General features: G+C 45.5%; 1 protein-coding gene across 4 annotated transcripts; it reads left to right on the top strand.

The window, feature by feature from the left end:
* The first annotated feature begins 1176 nt into the window (after nt 1–1176).
* On the top strand, nt 1177–16473 carry nsmce1 (NSE1 component of SMC5/6 complex). 4 transcript variants are annotated; one of them, XM_078418472.1, is made up of 8 exons: nt 1177–1224; nt 4919–5053; nt 10176–10297; nt 11649–11726; nt 13708–13854; nt 14288–14404; nt 15249–15369; nt 16029–16473. In XM_078418472.1, exons 2-8 carry the CDS (start codon nt 4936–4938, stop codon nt 16100–16102), a joined length of 777 nt encoding a protein of 258 aa, XP_078274598.1. In that variant the 5' UTR covers nt 1177–1224; nt 4919–4935; the 3' UTR covers nt 16103–16473. The 4 variants fall into 4 exon arrangements, with proteins under 4 accessions (XP_078274598.1, XP_078274599.1, XP_078274597.1 ...); XM_078418473.1 differs by lacking the exon at nt 1177–1224 and adding an exon at nt 1736–1865; XM_078418471.1 differs by lacking the exon at nt 1177–1224 and adding an exon at nt 1744–1893.
* The last annotated feature ends 953 nt before the right edge of the window (nt 16474–17426 follow it).

Genomic DNA, 17426 nt, shown 5'->3' on the forward strand with positions numbered 1-17426 from the left:
CTTACACTCTTGAACATTATGGAGACCTGGGGAACATAAAATATTTGCACAATTGTGGCGGAGGCCAAAGGAACGAGCAACTGATCGGATGTGTAAGTTATAACTTTGAGTGGCGTTCACTGGGCGCTGGGGGTTAGTTTGGGCATTTTCAGAGTTGTACAACAAAGAGGATGCTGTCTGGAACTCAAAAATGTCATTCTTGATTACTCAATCTTTCACATGCTTCTGCTGAGTGTTATAGGCAGCAGATTGGCACCACAGAAAAGTGCCTCACAGCCATGCAGGCCTGCCTAAACACAGTAGAAACGTCAGAACTGTTACCAAGTGCGTTTCTCCCAAAGATGTGCTGACAGATTAATTAGCTACGAGAAAAGAGTCCTACTTTTCACTCAGTGAGTGCCACAAAAGTTAGAAGTTACGTAGAGGTTGCTCATGCTGTAGGTCTTTGCTACAATTGTAAGCATTTCATGCCTCCTGGAATTCTTTAACACAGGGAATGTGTGGCAGCCACAGTAGATGGGCAGCAGCACAGCTATGGGTATCGATGGAGAGATGAGATGAGATTTCAGGGAAGTAAGTGTGCGACAGAGGTAGAGTTGCTGCTTTACACGGCCAGACACTCAGGTTCGGGCCTGACTTCAGGGTGTTGCCTGTACGGAGTTTGTACATTCTCCCTGTGACCGCGTGGGGTTACTCCGGGTGCTCCAGTTATCCTCCCGTATTCCAAAGACGTGCAGGTTTGTAGGTTAATTGGCTTCTGTAAATTGTCCAGAGTGTGGAGGATAGAACCAGTGTACAGGATGTGCAAGAAGGATCGGCAGATGCTTCGTTAGTCTGCACAGATTCAGTGGGTCAAAGAACCTGTTTCTACGCTGTGATCCTAAACTAAACTAAAAAAAGTGGAGAATAGAATGATGGAATGCTGTACGACAGCACAGACATAGACCAAACTTTTGCTGTGGGGGTGTGTGCGTGTGTGTGGGGGGGAGTGTGTGTGTGTGTGTGTGTGGTGTGTGTGTGGGGGGTGTGTGTGTGTGGGTGTGTGGGGGGTGTGGGTGTGTGTGTGTGGTGTGTGTGTGTGTGTGTGTGTGGGGGGGGGGTGTGTGGGTGTGTGTGGGGGGGGGGGGGGTGTGGGGGAGGGGACAGGCGGCAGGTCCGACCACAATGCACCGCGAGGGAGTCGCGCGAGGTGTTGTGGGAAACCGGCGCCGCGGAGACCGAGAGGTGAGAAAAGGGAGGGAGGGAGAGAGAGAGAGAGAGAGAGGGAGGGGAAGGAGAGAGAGAGGGAGGGAAGGAGAGAGGGAGGGAGGGAGAGCGGGAGGGAAGGAGAGAGGGAGGGAAGGAGAGAGAGAGGGAGGGAGGGAGGGAAGGAGAGAGGGAGGGAAGGAGAGAGAGAGGGAGGGAGGGAGGGAAGGAGAGAGGGAGGGAGGGGAAGGAGAGAGAGAGGGAGGGAGGGAAGGAGAGAGGGAGGGAGGGAGAGCGGGAGGGAAGGAGAGAGGGAGGGAAGGAGAGAGAGAGGGAGGGAGGGAGGGAAGGAGAGAGTGAGGGAGGGAAGGAGGGAGGGAAGGAGAGAGGGAGGGAGGGAGGGAGGGAAGGAGAGAGGGAGGGAAGGAGAGAGGGAGGGAAGGAGAGAGGGACGGAGGGAGAGAGGGAGGGAAGGAGAGAGAGAGGGAGGGAGGGAAGGAGGAGGAGGAGGAGGAGGGCGGGAAGAGGCGTGGGGTTGACGGGGCAACATTCAGATGAGTCCGGGAGGATGGAAGGAGAGGAAGAGATGATGATGATGGGCGAAAGGGGAAAGGGAGAAGAGTGAAATGGAGATGGTGTAGAGATGGAGGGACGGGAGTTGTGACCAGATCAACCGGTTGGTGGGTGTTGTGATGGCTTCATGGGGAGGTAATTGGGGACAATAGACAATAGGTGTAGGAGGAGGCCATTCGGCCCTTCGAGCCAGCACCGCCATTCAATGTGATCATGGCTGATCATTCTCAATCAGTACCCCGTTCCTGCCTTCTCCCCATACCCCCTGACTCCGCTATCCTTAAGAGCTCTATCCAGCTCTCTCTTGAATGCATTCAGAGAATTGGCCTCCCACTGCCATCTGAGGCAGAGAATTCCACAGATTCACAACTCTCTGACTGAAAAAGATTTTCCTCATCTCCGTTCTAAATGGCCTACCCCTTATTCTTAAACTATGGCCCCTGGTTGTGGACTCCCCCAACTTTGGGAACATGTTTCCTGCCTCTAACGTGTCCAACCCCTTAATAATCTTATATGTTTCGATAAGATCCCCTCTCATCCTTCTAAATTCCAGTGTATACAATGGCAGTCTAGAATTGGGTGTAGATGAGGGCATGGCAGGGCAGGCGTGGAGAGCGATATATGTTGTGTTTGAGTGAGAAAGAGGGGTTTAAAGTTCAGTTTGGGGAGTGCAGTCAGTGGGGTTTGCAGTGAGAGAGGTCGGAGTGGGGAAGTGAGATTGGGATGGGGGATAGAGGGAGGGAAATGTACGGTGAGGTGAGAAAACAGATGGGTGGCGAGGGAGAGAAAGGACTGGAGATTTTTTGGGGGTAGGCAGGGGTTCGGGTGACTATGAATGAGTGAGACGGACTGGGGAATAGAGAGTGGGAAAAGTTTGGGGTGGGGTTAGAGCATTGGGGAGAGAGACCGGATTCAGTGATGGAGTGGAAATGGAGGGTGGGGTTGGGGGCAAAATGCAAGGGCTTTTAAGATATGAGATGAAGGGGGGGGGGGGGGGGTGGTGGCCAGAGAGTAGGAGGCAGGAGGGCGAGAACTGTGTGGGACTAGTGGGGAGGAGCTGAGGCTGGAGTGGGACAGGGGAGATGGATGTGTGAGAGGGCGTGAGGATTGAGAGCGTGGTTGTACTGTGGGAAGTAATGTTTGGAGTGATGTGATGGAATCCGAGGTCAGGATGGCCGCCGGTTGGGTGTGTGAGACGGAGTGAGGAGAGAGAGAGAGAGAGAGTGTGGTTGTCTTTGTGGGAGGTGGAGTTTGGGGTGGTGTGATGAGAAGTAGAAGTTGGGGTAGGGTGATGGAATCTGAGGTCAGGGTGACAGACTGACAAAAGTGGATTGTCACGGGTGGAATCGTGCTCTCTCGACACAGCCTGACTAATGACCTGACCAATTGACATCAATGCAGAGTATCTGCTCATTGGTCTCGGTACAATTTGTGGAACTTGCTTTGGTGCACGTGCTCTGCTGCTTTTCTTAACTTACAGGTGGCCACACTGAGGAACTGCCCCATTACCCGCAAACCTTTACCTGTGCCTGCTGCCTTTAATTACAATTAAGTGTAGCTCTACCTTTCATAAGCTATGATCATTAAACATACATAGAAAAGTACAGCACAGGATCAGGCCCATCAGCCACAATGTCTATGCTGAATATGATAGCAACATAAACTAATGTCATATGCCTGCACATGATCCATATCCCTCCATTCCTAACATATCCATGTGTCCATCAAAAGCCTCTTATACATCACTAATATCTGCAGTGGCAGAGCATTCCAGATACCACTGTCCATGTTACAAATTTTGTGTAAATAACCTCTTTTGTATTAACTGTTTGAATATTCCAGCACACTACTGATGTTAGATACTTTAGCATTAGATTGGCACAGTTTTCCTTCTATAAATCCTTCATTATCTCAATTAAATAGCGTTCCTTCTTGTGGCCTGCAACTTTATCCTTGATGTATGCTCGTACTTTCCTCACCACTAAGTGTGAATAAAGCTTGTACTTCTGTTTTCCTTCTTCCTCCTTGAATATTGGGGTTATGGTCAAAGTGGCCGGTAAAGCCATTGCATTGAACGCAAAGACCTGGACGAATGATCTAGCGAGACTTCAAATTTCTTAGCTGTCAATGGCTATGTGGAATTTAAATAGGGTTAACAAATGGGAATTAAACAAACCATTTTTGGTAAGGGTAGTAAAAATCCGCTGGCTTGTTATAAAGAAATGCTTCATTGATCTTCATTGGGAAAACGTCTGCTGTCCTCACCCGATCTAGCCTTGCATGTGGCTCTGGACCTGAAGCAATGTAGTTGACTCTGCACTGCCTTCTGTAATGGTCTAGCAAGCCACTCATCACCACCATTTAGAGATGGGCAATAAATACTAGTCTTTCTAGTGATGCCAGCCACCAAAAAAATAATTTAAAAAGAAAGAGAAAAATGGAAGATCAAAACGAATCCAGTTGCTGCCGTTAAGTATGAAATGTGGAAGCCAATTCCCACACAAAAAGCTTCCACAAAAAGCAAGTTGTCCATTTGATATTGCCGATAGAGGATTAAATGTTGGTCAGGAAGCCAGTAAGAGCTCCCCAACTCTTCTGTGGGATCTTTAATATCCAGCTGTCCTCGTAAAATATAGGACAGCACAGCAACGGGCCCCTCAGCCCGCAATGTTTGTGTCGAACAAGGTGTAAATTTAAACTAATCTAATCTGCCTGTAACATGATCCATATCCCTCTATTCCCTGTACTTCCATGCGCTTATCTTAAAGCCTCTCATAAGCCACTATCGTATCTGCCTCCACCACCACCAGTGCGTTCCTCATCACTCTCTGTAAAAAAAAAACCTGCCCTGCACATTGCCATTAAACCTTCCCCCCTCCATCCTAATGCAGATGCAGCTTGGCATCTCATTCAAAAGCTCGCTCCTAACAGTGGTTAACCTCCTCAGCATTGTATTGGAGTGCCAACCTAGATTTTCCACTCAAGTCTCTGGATTGAGGCTTTTGAATCCCAATCATCAGACTAAGAGGCAACGGTGTTATTCCCAGAGCCAGGGGTTAAACTATGCAACGCGGTACAATTTGTTGTGTGCGGGTCATCAGGGACCTCAGCAGTTCCCATGATCTTAGGAATCCCAGTTAATATCCAAACTTTCCTCCAGGAAATCGAGGTGTCGCCATGGCAACAGCACTAAATGACGGCCAGCGACGATTCCTACAGACAATGATGTCACAGGGGATCCTGGAAGGCTCTGTAACACGGAAGTTACACAGGCATTGCTGTGAAATACACAAAGGTCAGCCAACGCTTTCTTATTGTAAAGTATTAGTCTTAATTCTTGCCTGAAAGTGCATGAATTTCAGAGGAGCCCAAGCGTTTGATTCCACAGAACCTCGAGAAAGAGCTATAATTGCCAAGCTGTCTTACTCCAAATTTTAATTGGTCCATTTGGAATATTGTAGCGCATGATCAATGCAGGTACTGTTCCTCCAGTTTGTGTGTGGCCTCGTTCTGGCAATGTTGGAGGCCCAGAAAATAAATGTCAGTGTGGGTATGATAAGGGGAGTTAAAATGGTGAGTAACCGGGAGTTACAGCAGTCCTTGGTGCACCGAGCACAGGAGTTTGGCAAAACGATCACTTAGTCTACGCTTGCTCTTGCCGATGTAAAGAAGGCCACATCGAGAGCACTGAATGTAGTGGACGAGCACTTAGAAACATAGAAAGTAGGTGCAGGAGTAGGCCATTCAGCCCTTCGAGCCAGCACCGCCATTCAATATGATCATGGCTGATCATCCAAAGTCAGTACCCCGCTCTGGCTTTTCGCCCCAAATCCCATGATTCTCAGCCCTAAGAGCTAAATCTAACTCTCTCTTGAAAACATCCAGTGAATTGGCCTCCACTGCCCACTGTGGCAGAGAACTCCACAGATTCACAACTCTGCGTGAAATTTATTTTCCTCATCTCAGTCCTAAATGGCCTACCTCTTATTCTCAAACTGTGACCCCTGGTTCTGGACTCCCCCAACATCTGGAACATTTTTTCCTGCATCTAGCTTGTCCAATCCTTTAAGAATTTTATATGTTTCTATAAGATCCCCTCTCATCCTTCTAAATTCCAGTGAATACAAGCCCATTCGACCCATTCTTTCATCATATGTCAGTCCCACCATCCCAGGAATTAACCTGGTTAACTACGCTGCTCTCCCTCCAAAGCAATAAAGTCCTTCCTCAAATTAGGAGACCAAAATTGCGCACAATACACCAGGTGCGGTCTCACCAGGGCCCTGTACAATTGCAGGAGGACCTCCTTGCTCCTAAACTCAAATCCTCTCGCAATGAAGGCCAACATGCCATTAGCTTTTTTCACTTCCTGCTGTACCTGCATGCTTACTTTCAGTGACCGATGTACAAGCACACCCAGGTCTCATTGCACTTCCCCTTCTCCTAATCTGACACCATTCAGATAATAATCTGCCTTCCTGTTCTTGCCACCAGTGGATAACCTCACATTTATCCACTGCATCTGCCATGCTTCTGCCCACTCACCCAACTTATCCAAGTCACCCTACAGCCTCATAGCATCCTCCTCGCAGTTCACATTGCTACCCAGCTTTGTGTCATCTGAACCCCTCTCTGAACAATTCTATGCAGAAACTTCTGAGCACAGGTCACTCTTGCATCCAGGCATGACTTTCATGTTGGGAGTTCACAGAATGAAGAAGCTTTGTCCAGGTTGTACCAGAAAATCAGAAACAGAGCACGAAATGCTGGAAAAACTCAGCAAGTCAGGCTGCATCTGCGGAAAAAGAGACTATCAGCATTTCAGGTCTGCATGCCTTCATCAGAACATTAGAAGAGAGAGATATGAATGGATTTTCACTGGAAGGGATATGAAGGAAAGGGAATGTCTTGTTAAAGGATGAGTCAAAATGATTCAATGGAACATTTTGAAATGTGATCTTTCTGTTTGTAAAGGGCAAGTTCAAGGTAGTTGAGACAAATGATGTGTAGTCCAAAAAAGTGAGGATGTAAACTGGAATGGCTGATAAGAGTAGATAATAGACCCACTATCTATAATTGTAGCGTTGAATATAGTATAAAACAGGAAATTTAAGTGGAATGTAACAAGGGTAATGTAATTATGGTATTGGCTTCAAGGACTTCATGGGGGGAGGGATTCAGGGTGCTCTGTGATTGCAAAAGGTGCCTTGGGAAGAGCCTATTTTCACCTTGGGCCGTCACTTCAATTTGTTAATGAAATGGAACTAAATTGGAAGTGTAATTTTCATTTTCAATGATGCCTCACCTGATCCAGTCATTTTGTTGAGCTGACTTGACTGCTGGAACAAGGACAGGCCATTGTCCAGCGTCAGATCACCACTCTCCCCCTCCCCGGCGAGATTTGCATAACAGTTGCTCGATACGCAGCCGTTATTTGACTTTCGATAAAGGTTTCTTTGTTTGAGAGGTGTGGGAGGGAGATAACTGAGTTAGTGTCGCCCATTTCATAACGCTGCTTCTGTTGATTACACTGTGAGTCCACTTATTTAAATTCTCAGTAACATTTTGTGGAAGTGGTATAGCGATATAAGACAGGAACTTGCTCAGTGACTTAACCAACGTCATGACCAGCCGAGTACCTTTCATCAGAAGGCACAATGGAAGGTGATCAGGTGACAGAGCTCTTCCTGGTGTTGTCCCCACTGAGGGAAACCATGAGTTTCCATCAGAAGCTGGGTTCATTTCAGTTGTCGTTCACAGTGGGGAGCTCGTTATTCTCTGCTCTTCCCTACAGATTTGAGTTTGTAATGCTTTGGTGCAACGAAGTGTCTTGCCAAGTCACTTCAGAGAACAGTTAATGAAGTTCATGTGGGACATGAGTCAAAGATAAACATAGATTGAATAAGGTGGCAAGTTTCCCTCCCAAAAAAACATGTTATATTCTTGATATTGTGGGTGCTCTATTCAACCTTGAAGTATATTTCTTTGATAGCTGTGTTATCACTAAGACCTAAATCTGACTCCTTAACATTTTTAACTCATGATGAGATATCTTTAGATATCTGGTGCCTCTGCCATAATCCTCACCATTTTGCTTTCCTTTCATTCATATCTACACTGCTCTCAGCTTTAGTCTAGTTTTGAGATACAGTGTGGAAACAGGCCCTTTGGCCCACCGAGTCTGATCCGAACAGCGATCCCCGCACACTAACACTGTCCAACCTATACAAGGGTCAATTTACAATTTTACTGGAGAAAACCCACGAAGGTCAAGGGGAAAACGTACAAACTCGATACAGACAGCACCCGTAGTCAGGATCGATCCCGGATCTCTGGCGCCATAAGGCAGCAACTCTGCCACTGCACCACCGTGCCTTCCGAGTTTAAAATTTAAATTCTCATCTTTGTGTCTGGGTGCAGAAGCCTCCATCTCCGTGTACAGCACGTGCGTGGGGTTTGTTATTATAGCATTGGGGTTAGAGTTTCAACTCGCCTCATGTACGGAAACGAAACCTAACCTGTGAGACAAAATCATGAATGCAAAACATGTTGCTGTTTCAAATGATTCTTCTCAGTTCAAACTGTGGTTAAGAAAAGTGCCTGGGTTTTGATAATGTGTGTGGTACAAGTAAGATGACTGATCTTTTATCTCCCTTCTCATTAAATGTTAGTGCAACCTGGTTTGAGGTTTGATGACCACTGCTGTGTGAAAGGATCTTTAATATGTTAACATTGCAGAAACTTAAAGATTTTTAATGCGGTCACAGTAGTAGATTTATCTATCTTCGGCTCAATCTCATTATAGTGTTTTTGGAATGTTACCACATGTTATTCTGATTGTATCCTATTAACAGGACTTTAAGCTGCAGCAATGCTTTATGACTTGTACTTCTATATGATTAGTTACAGAACTACTTAAGGAACATGGGCTTAAACTTTATTTAATTTGTTCCAATGCTCTGCATGCTTTGCTGTCACAGTGTGAAAGTGAGATGTGGTCAGATGTCTCACTGCGGTCCCGATGTTTGGGTGGCAACCATTCTCTTCCCTCCCTCCCGTTAAACCTCAACACAAAGATGCCTCGGTGTGATTAAATCAGCATGCAAATGTGGGTGGGAGGAATGTGCGGTAGCAGCAAAGGGCGACTGCGGAGATTAAAAAAGAAAAGTGCGGCAATTATTGCAAATCTGGACTAAAAGCACAAAGAGCTGGATGTGCGATTAAAAAAGAGTATTACTGTTTGAGTCTGGACCCCGTATTTAATTGCACAACCAAATTGAATCTCTGCCTATTGTTCCAGATGCATGTGTGAACCGACCTTTCCATTTCACCATCGCTGACTGACCATTATTTTCATTAAACACAGCAGGTGAACAGGACTCTGGTTATCTGGTTGACTGCAGAGGCAGTAGCTCATCATAATCATGCTTCCCACCATCTCTCCTCCCCCTGGTGGAATCAACTTCCTTATATTATTAATTCATATTTAACTAGTCTCTCTTATCCTCTGCACCATGTGGAATTGAGGGCGTGCAGCGTAGGTTCACTAGGTTAATTCCCGGAATGGCGGGACTGTCGTATGTTGAAAGGCTGGAGCAATTAGGCTTGTATACACTGGAATTTAGAAGGATGAGGGGGGATCTTATTGAAACATATAAGATAATTAAGGGATTGGACACATTAGAGGCAGGAAACATGTTCCCAATGTTGGGGGAGTCCAGAACAAGGGGCCACAGTTTAAGAATAAGGGGTAGGCCATTTAGAACGGAGATGAGGAAGAACTTGTTCAGTCAGAGAGTGGTGAAGGTGTGGAATTCTCTGCCTCAGAAGGCAGTGGAGGCCAGTTCGTTGGATGCTTTCAAGAGAGAGCTGGATAGAGCTCTTAAGAATAGCGGAGTGAGGGGGTATGGGGAGAAGGCAGGAACGGGGTACTGATTGAGAGTGATCAGCCATGATCGCGTTGAATGGCGGTGCTGGCTCGAAGGGCTGAATGGCCTACTCCTGCACCTATTGTCTATTGCCTATTGTCTATTGAATCTACAACATACTTCCGTTCCACTCCTTGGGTATCTTTTCCTTCCCTCTCTGACAAACTTCCTCTCTTGCTGATATTTGGCTTACCTTTGTCACTTTTGACCTGTAGAAGACCCAGCTTCCTATCTGTTACTGCCACAGACTGACAAGTCCCACACCCTGCTTGCTCTCTCCTCTCCGCTAGCCTTTGCCCACGTGCATTAGACTAGCAATATATTCAAAAAACATAAAACCAGAGCCCTTCCAAGCTCAAGGTGATGGTGAGTTTGTAGATGGTTTATAAGAGAGAGAGAGAGAGAGAGAGTATATTTGCTCCGCAAAGCATCTATGCTCTTCATTGATGTGATCCAGTACAGTGACTCTTCTTTCTTTTTAATCTCCAGTGCATTACAGACATGACCAGTTGGACGAGTTTATCAAAAATATCAACACTCATCTGCAGCCTCTGTTCATGGAGATCAGGAAAGGGATGAGTGAGGATGATGGGCAGCAGTATTATGCTTTGGTAAGTCAGACATGTCATGTCACTGTGAAATTTGTTTTTTAAATAGACAGCAGCAGAGCTTGTTTTATGGCAAGATAACCACATTCCTCAAAGTTTGCAGATGCAGTGATTTGTGACCTAGCTCTGCCTAGAACTGCATTGAGTGCGAACTCTCCCTGTTTATGCCTGAGAAGAAGAAATCTCACTGGGCAACACAGAGCCTCACACTGACATTCACATTACAGTCTATTGTCCAGTGCTGTCTCAGAACACCTGACACCAATCACGGGTGCTCCAAAAGCCTTTCCTCATTGGTACTGTATGTGAACTTTCCTTCCAGCCATATCTGATTCTCTGCTTTGGACACCTTTTGTTCTGTTGCACTATGGGAAAGCTTGACTCATGGCCCAAGCATCCTTTGGGCAGCACAGCGGTAGAGTTGCTGCCTTACAGCGCCAGACACCTGGGTTCGGTCCTGACTGGATACTGGCTGTACAGAGTTTGTACGTTCTCCCCATGACCTGCGTGGGTTTTCTTGGGGTGCTCAGGCTTCCTTCCACACTCCAAAGACGTACAGGTTTGTAGGCTGATTGGCTTTGTAATAAACTGTAAATTGTTCCTAGTGTGTAGGATAGTGCTAATGTATGGGGTGATCGCTGGTTGGCGTGGACTTCGTGGGCCAAAGGGCTTGTTTCCATGTTGTATCTCTAAAGTATTCAGTGTCCAATTTTGCCCCTTATTTTCTCCACAGACAAATGAATTTAAATGCAGCATTCAAACAGTGCTCTGTGGAGACTAACATTCCTATACCGACTACACTTTAAACTTCTACAAGCCTCGTGTCTGCCTGTTTTGTTATATTGAGGCCCTGAGCATGTTGTGACTGTGCTGCCCTTTGGTTAAGTAATGCTATTTCTTGGCTGGATTCCCACCTAATCGTCTCCCAATTATTCAGCAGAACAATGCTGACGGCAACTGTAGAGAAATCACAGGTCAATGATTTGTTGATTATATGAAAAGAACAGTATGTAATGAATTAATGTTAATATGTGGAAGATGTGAAGATGGATAATGTTAAAATCCGTCAACCTGTATAATGTCCTGAACTTCCTGAGCTGTGAGAATTTGTACTCCAGCCACAAAATGAACCTTTACTCGATCCCACCTTGTTTACAGGCGTTCCTATCCACAGCCTGAAGAAGGGTCTCGACCCGAAACGTCACCTGTCCATGTTCTCCAGAGATGCTGCCTGACCTGTTGAGTTACTCCAGCACTTTGTGCCCTTTTGCCCATCAACAGAACATGCTGTTTTTGTACCGAGGTTGCAGGTGGCTGTAACTCGCCATTTATCTCCCTCTTGCATTGTCTCCAGATTAACCTCGCTGAGACAGAGATCACTAGGATGGCTTGCGATTACACAGAAACTGAACTGGAGGTGTTCAAGAAAACGGTCAGTATTGTGCAGTCCGCCTTCAGCGCTATTGTTGAGTTTCGATTTCACACAATCTGTGGATTTTCTGTTGGTGAAATGTTATCTAAAATTAAAATCTTGAAGCAACATAAGAATTAATTTTGACCAGGGGTGTTGATTGATGCCTGCCCTTTACCTCACATGCATTAGGCAAGGTAATTAAAGATGCATCGATGGTCAGCCGACTAAAGGCTGAATATTGGAAGCAGTTTCTCAGATTAAAAGCAATTTCTCAGGAAATTGGATACTGAATGCTAACCTTAATGATGCTTGGGCCAGGATTCAAACCTTCCCACCTTACAGCCGATGAAGATCTAAGAGCAGGAGAGACAGAAGCCAAACGAGGCCTAAAGCCAGCCTCACTTTTCAATAGGATCATGACTGAGCAACTATTTCACCACCATTTTTCCTGCCCGATCCCTGACCTATCCCAGTCTTTCATAGTCTTGAAGAAACAAATTGACTGGGCAGCCACAGAACTTTTCAAAGAATTATAATCTCAAATTAAAGATATTCTGCCTTTTATCAGTCTGAAATGGCCAGTCCGAAATCTGAGACTATCCCCTATATTAGCTTGGGGAACCATTTTGTATATCCTGTCCAGCACCCCCCTCAAATATTTCAAAGAGATCACCTCCTATTTTCTAAAACTTCAGAAATGGTAGGGCCAATCTGCTCACTCGCTCCAACCTCCTGGTGCCCAAGAATCAATCTGGTGAATCAGTATTGCTCTGCTTTAAAAAGGACACAACATGCTGGAGTAACACAGCAGGTCAGGCAGTGTCTGTGGAGAAGGTGGATAGGCAACATTTCGCCACCAGCATTTTGTGTCTTTTTTTTAAACGGTAAACCAGCATCTGAAGTCCCTAGTGTCTCCATTTAAACGCTCTGCTTTTAAGCAGGTACCTCTTCGGGTAGTGAAAACAAAAACTGTGTTCCAGCTCTGGTTACATCAAAGCCTTGGAATAAAAATTAATATACTATTTTCATTCCCATTTGGCATAAAAATCAATATACCATTTCCTTTCCTAATTGCTTGTGGTATGTGCATGTTAACATGTGTGGTGAGCGGAATTGGACGTGTCTACACCGCCTAGTACACCTCACCATGTAGAACATTCTACGCCTACTGTTGCCAATTAAGTACGGCACACTACAAAATACACCAGACTTTTTTTTTATTTTTAATTTTTTTGAAAAGTATATGTACAGATAGAAATAAAAGACAAAAAGACTCTTAACTTTGACAAATAACTATACTATACTTTATTAATCACCTATAATTCATGCGTTTATTTAACTCTTTAATTTTAAAATTCCTCCTTTCTGTTGCACAAGTCGCTAACCTCACCGCCTGTATTTCGATATTACCCGTTCCAGATCAACCTGGCTGCAGTTAGACCAGGGGAGTTCATCTCTGAGTCCCTGACTCAGGGTCACCTTCTTTAGTGTTAGTCTCCGAGCCATTGGTGCTGGTTATCTCATATGGTGCCTTTTTACTATGCATTTCTTCCAGTCATTGCTGAGTTTGCTACAGCAAATCATACTCTAAACACAGACCTTATCCATACAACTATGTGTCTCTTTAACTCCTTCAAATCCCTGCTGCCGCAATTGGTTCTTTAATTTAAAAAGTGCCTGTTTGAGCTTTTGTAGTTGATCGGACTGCCCCATTCACAAAACATCACTTGCCAGAGCCTCCTGATCTGCTTGACCTCTGCTCAGGATCAGCTCACAGAGCTGACTCCTTTCTTGCAATGATACTGACCAGGTAACTTTCCTTCGCTGTGCTTTCCCAGAATCTCTGGCTGGCAGAGTGTCCTCCCAGAGCCATTTGGGATACGACATCTCTCTGTCTGCTTCACCACCAAAGTAAATCACTTTGAATTTCTCTGGGTGCCACTTCAACCTTTCAAGCACCATTCAAGCAACAGCTAACAGTTAAGTCCTTCTTTTTCAGTTGGACCTGGTTCTCGAGTCAGAGAGTGGCATTGTTTCTTCTACGGACATTCTGAACCTGGCTGATCAACTGCAGCCCAAGAAAATGAAGAAGAAGGAAGTGGAGCTGGTTCTACAGAGATTTGTGCAGGACAAGTGGCTCTGTGAGGCAAGTGGCAGCTGAGTCGTGCACATCTGACCGTGCAAGTAAGGCCTGGATAGAGTGGTTGTGAAGAGAATGTTTCCACTAGTGGGAATGTCTAGGACCAGAGGCCATCGCCTCAGAATAAAAGGACGTATTATAGGAAGATGAGGAGGAATTTCTTTAGTCAGAGGGTGTTGAATCTGTGGAATTCATTGCCACGGAAGTCTGGAGGCCACGACAACGGATATTTTAAAGGTGGAGATTGATATGTTCTTGATTAGAATGGGTGTCAGGGGTTATGGGGAGAAGGCAGGAGTTGAGAGGGAGAGATAGATCAGCCATGATTGAATGGCAGTGACTTGATGGGCCGAATGGTCTAATTCTGCTCCTATGACTTATGAAAGCACTCAGCTTTGGCTCCTTGTGACTCTATTGCTGTTTGTTTCGTCTTCATTAGAAGGATGGCGAGTACATTCTCAGCACTCGTTGCATTATGGAGCTGGAACAATACATTCGCAACATGTACCAGGACCTGGTGAAAGAGTGCAACATCTGCCACATCATCGCAATCCAGGTATTGTAGTGCCTTCTGTATACAAGCTGGAATGCGGGATCTGCAACTATTGAATCTGCCTTTCTGGCAGCTTGGGTGGCGCAGCGGTAGAGTTGCTGCCTTACAGCGCCAGAGACCCAGGTTCGATCCTGACTAAGGGTGCTGTCTGTACAGTTTTACGTTCTCCCTGTGACCACTTGGGTTTTCTCTGGGTGCTCCGGGTCCCCTCGACATTCCAGATTTGTAGGTTAATTGGCTTCGGTAAATTGTAAAATTGTCCAAAGTGTGTAGGATAATGTTAGTGTATAGGGTGATCACTGGTCGGCGTGGACTTGGTGGGCCCAAGGACCTGTTTCCGCACTGTATCATAGAGTGATACTGCATGGTAACAGACCCTTCTGGCCAACATGTCCCAGCTACACTAATCCCACCTGCCTGCGTTTGGGACATATCCCTCCAAACCTGTCTTATTCAGGCACCTGTTTGTTTCTTAAACGTTGGGATAGTCCCTGCCTCAACTACCTCGTCTGGCAGCTTGTTCCATGCACCCACCACCCTTTGTGTGAAAAGGTCACTCCTCAGTTTCCTATCTCTAAAGTCTAAAGCTTAGGGGTAGATTATTGCGGGTACTGATATGGAGTTCCGTCCTTAACCCCTTGGGATCCTTGGTTGGGGATTAGGTGGGATAGGCGAAGAAGAAAGCTGAAATATAATCACGCTACCGCCACGCCTGCCAGTGGCAACAGAGTGAACTTTGGAGAGATGGGGTCGAGGACTTGTTCTGCAATTAGCTGTCCAGCCCTGCCACTATTGGTGTATTGGTAGATTCTTGTTACTCTCAGCAATCTCATGTGTTTGATTCCAGGGTCAAACGTGCGAGTTGTGTGCAGCCAGGATCCATCTCCCCTGCGCTGCAAAGTATTTCCAAGGTCGGGATGACCCTTGCTGTCCGCACTGCAGAGAGTTTTGGCCTCATGAGATCCCAGGTAACAACTGTTTAATCAACGAAATTATTATATAAAGTGCATCATCATTAATTTGCCTGGTCACAGCCCACATCTAATCCTCCACGAACAGCTGGAGTGCAGATGGTTTGATTCTGCCTCACCTCAAGGTCAGGCCCTTGAATTATATTTAAGGTCCATAAAAGGTGGGAGGACATTTGTAGAAAATAGCTATTAAACAGGGCAATATCGCATCATCCTTGGAACTCAGCAGAGTAAATCCTACAGGTCCTGCAGATTATTTAGGCAATGGATATGAGGCAGTCACCTAGTCCCTTGTTTCTGTTTTGTACGCAAGCTGTTACTGGGAGACCATGATAAATTTATTAGATTGTTGTCTATTTCAGGGCAGCACTGAAAAATAAATTTACTTTATTCACAGCAATCTGCTTCTGAAATTACAATTCAAGTCGACAGTCATAGATTGTTCGCTGAATTTGTACACTAGTGGTATCCCAGACCGTAGTTTATCTGTGAAGAGCTGGAACTCAGTTCAGCAGTTCACATACACTGGATGGTGCTGTGTGCTGCCCTTGCCCCCGTGGATTGTTTTAAATGTGTTGTAGTGTGATTTTCTATATTTTGTGGAGTAACAAGATGCTCATTACTGCTGACCTAACACGAGTTCACCTTTCGCCCAGCTGTCTACAGGACTGAGCCATCAATGCCCCCACCCTCCTCCATGCCCAAGACAAGGCACCGTCATCGGGAATGAGGCATCGAGCAAAATGTGGCAGCCGGTGAACCGAGGGAGGAGAAGGATTTGTTGTTCTGAGCTGAGGCACGTTCCTGCATTAAATAGTGTTTGCTTCCAGTCAGTTGGACTCGTGGTGCCGACACACTGAACCTTGTAGTTTAACTGCACTGCTGTGTGTTACAGTGCAGGATATGGTGCCTCCACTAGGCAGCACTCTGCTCTTGCCAGTGTGCAATATGCTTCGATGCCCCTTCAGATGGGGATTCGGACACCGTTGTATTCTCGATCTGAACCCATCCGCAGAGGACCAGTGCTGGGAATTAATGTTAAATCTTGTTCCCACGATCAACAGACTCAAATGTGATTAAGATAAGCTGTTTTCTAATAAAATGACGTTAACATTTATCCCCTTGTTAAAATTCTGTCCGTCCCTGTGAGGTGTGGTGATACTAAAGCCGTATATCACAAAGACTACTCATCGAGTGACTGTCCTACTGCAAGTAAGTTCACAATGTGGTTTGTTTAATCTGTTGTCTCTGATTCAATAACCATCAGTTAGCAACTTTTAACAGAGAAAAAGATCCTTTCAACAAAAGAAGTCCTGAGAAGAGCAGAAGAAACAAACCGTATTAACAGTATTGTAGTAAGCCTCACCTCTGCCTTGGCATCCTTCCTGAAGCCTGATGCTCCAGCTGAGGCCTAAGTGATGTTTTTGAATAGTTGAATGTGACTTCCTTACTTTTGCACTCTTATCACACACTATATTCAAAGCTATGCATTCTCTCCGCCCATCCTCGTTTTTGCCATCAGGTTGAATCACATCACATTTCTTTGCATTAAATTAAAATCTCTGCCCACTTCACTAGTCAGTATAATTCTGTCATTATCCTAATATTTTCTGAATTTGAAAATATTCACCTACAATGGCACCTACAAACCTGAAGGCCAACGTGTAAATGGATGGCGTTCCTTAAATTATAAACTGTCCTTTTTGGCTAATGTAGCCCAGATTGTTTTAGAGAAAACTCCCACTCTAACTAGTCCATTTAGCTATTTGCATGCATAATAATGTACCGACTTCCGTGCAGAGCAGCTTGATGTAAACCTGATACAAAGTCCCTCAGTTGGTGGGGATAGGATTTCCTTTGCCTACATTGGATTCAAAACCTGATTTTGTACAGTGTAATTTAACTCTCACTTTTGTTCTGAGTTGCTCTTACCGTGAGCTTACACAAACACTCTAAGCTGAGTCAACTGTGTTCTCACTCTCACCAACTCCTCACCCAGGGAAATTGCTTTGAGATGACTTCAACAAGTGCAGCATTGTGTTCAAAGTTTTGGT

The sequence above is a fragment of the Rhinoraja longicauda genome, chromosome 21 (assembly GCF_053455715.1).
Source record: "Rhinoraja longicauda isolate Sanriku21f chromosome 21, sRhiLon1.1, whole genome shotgun sequence".
Classification (NCBI taxonomy): Eukaryota; Metazoa; Chordata; class Chondrichthyes; order Rajiformes; family Arhynchobatidae; genus Rhinoraja; species Rhinoraja longicauda.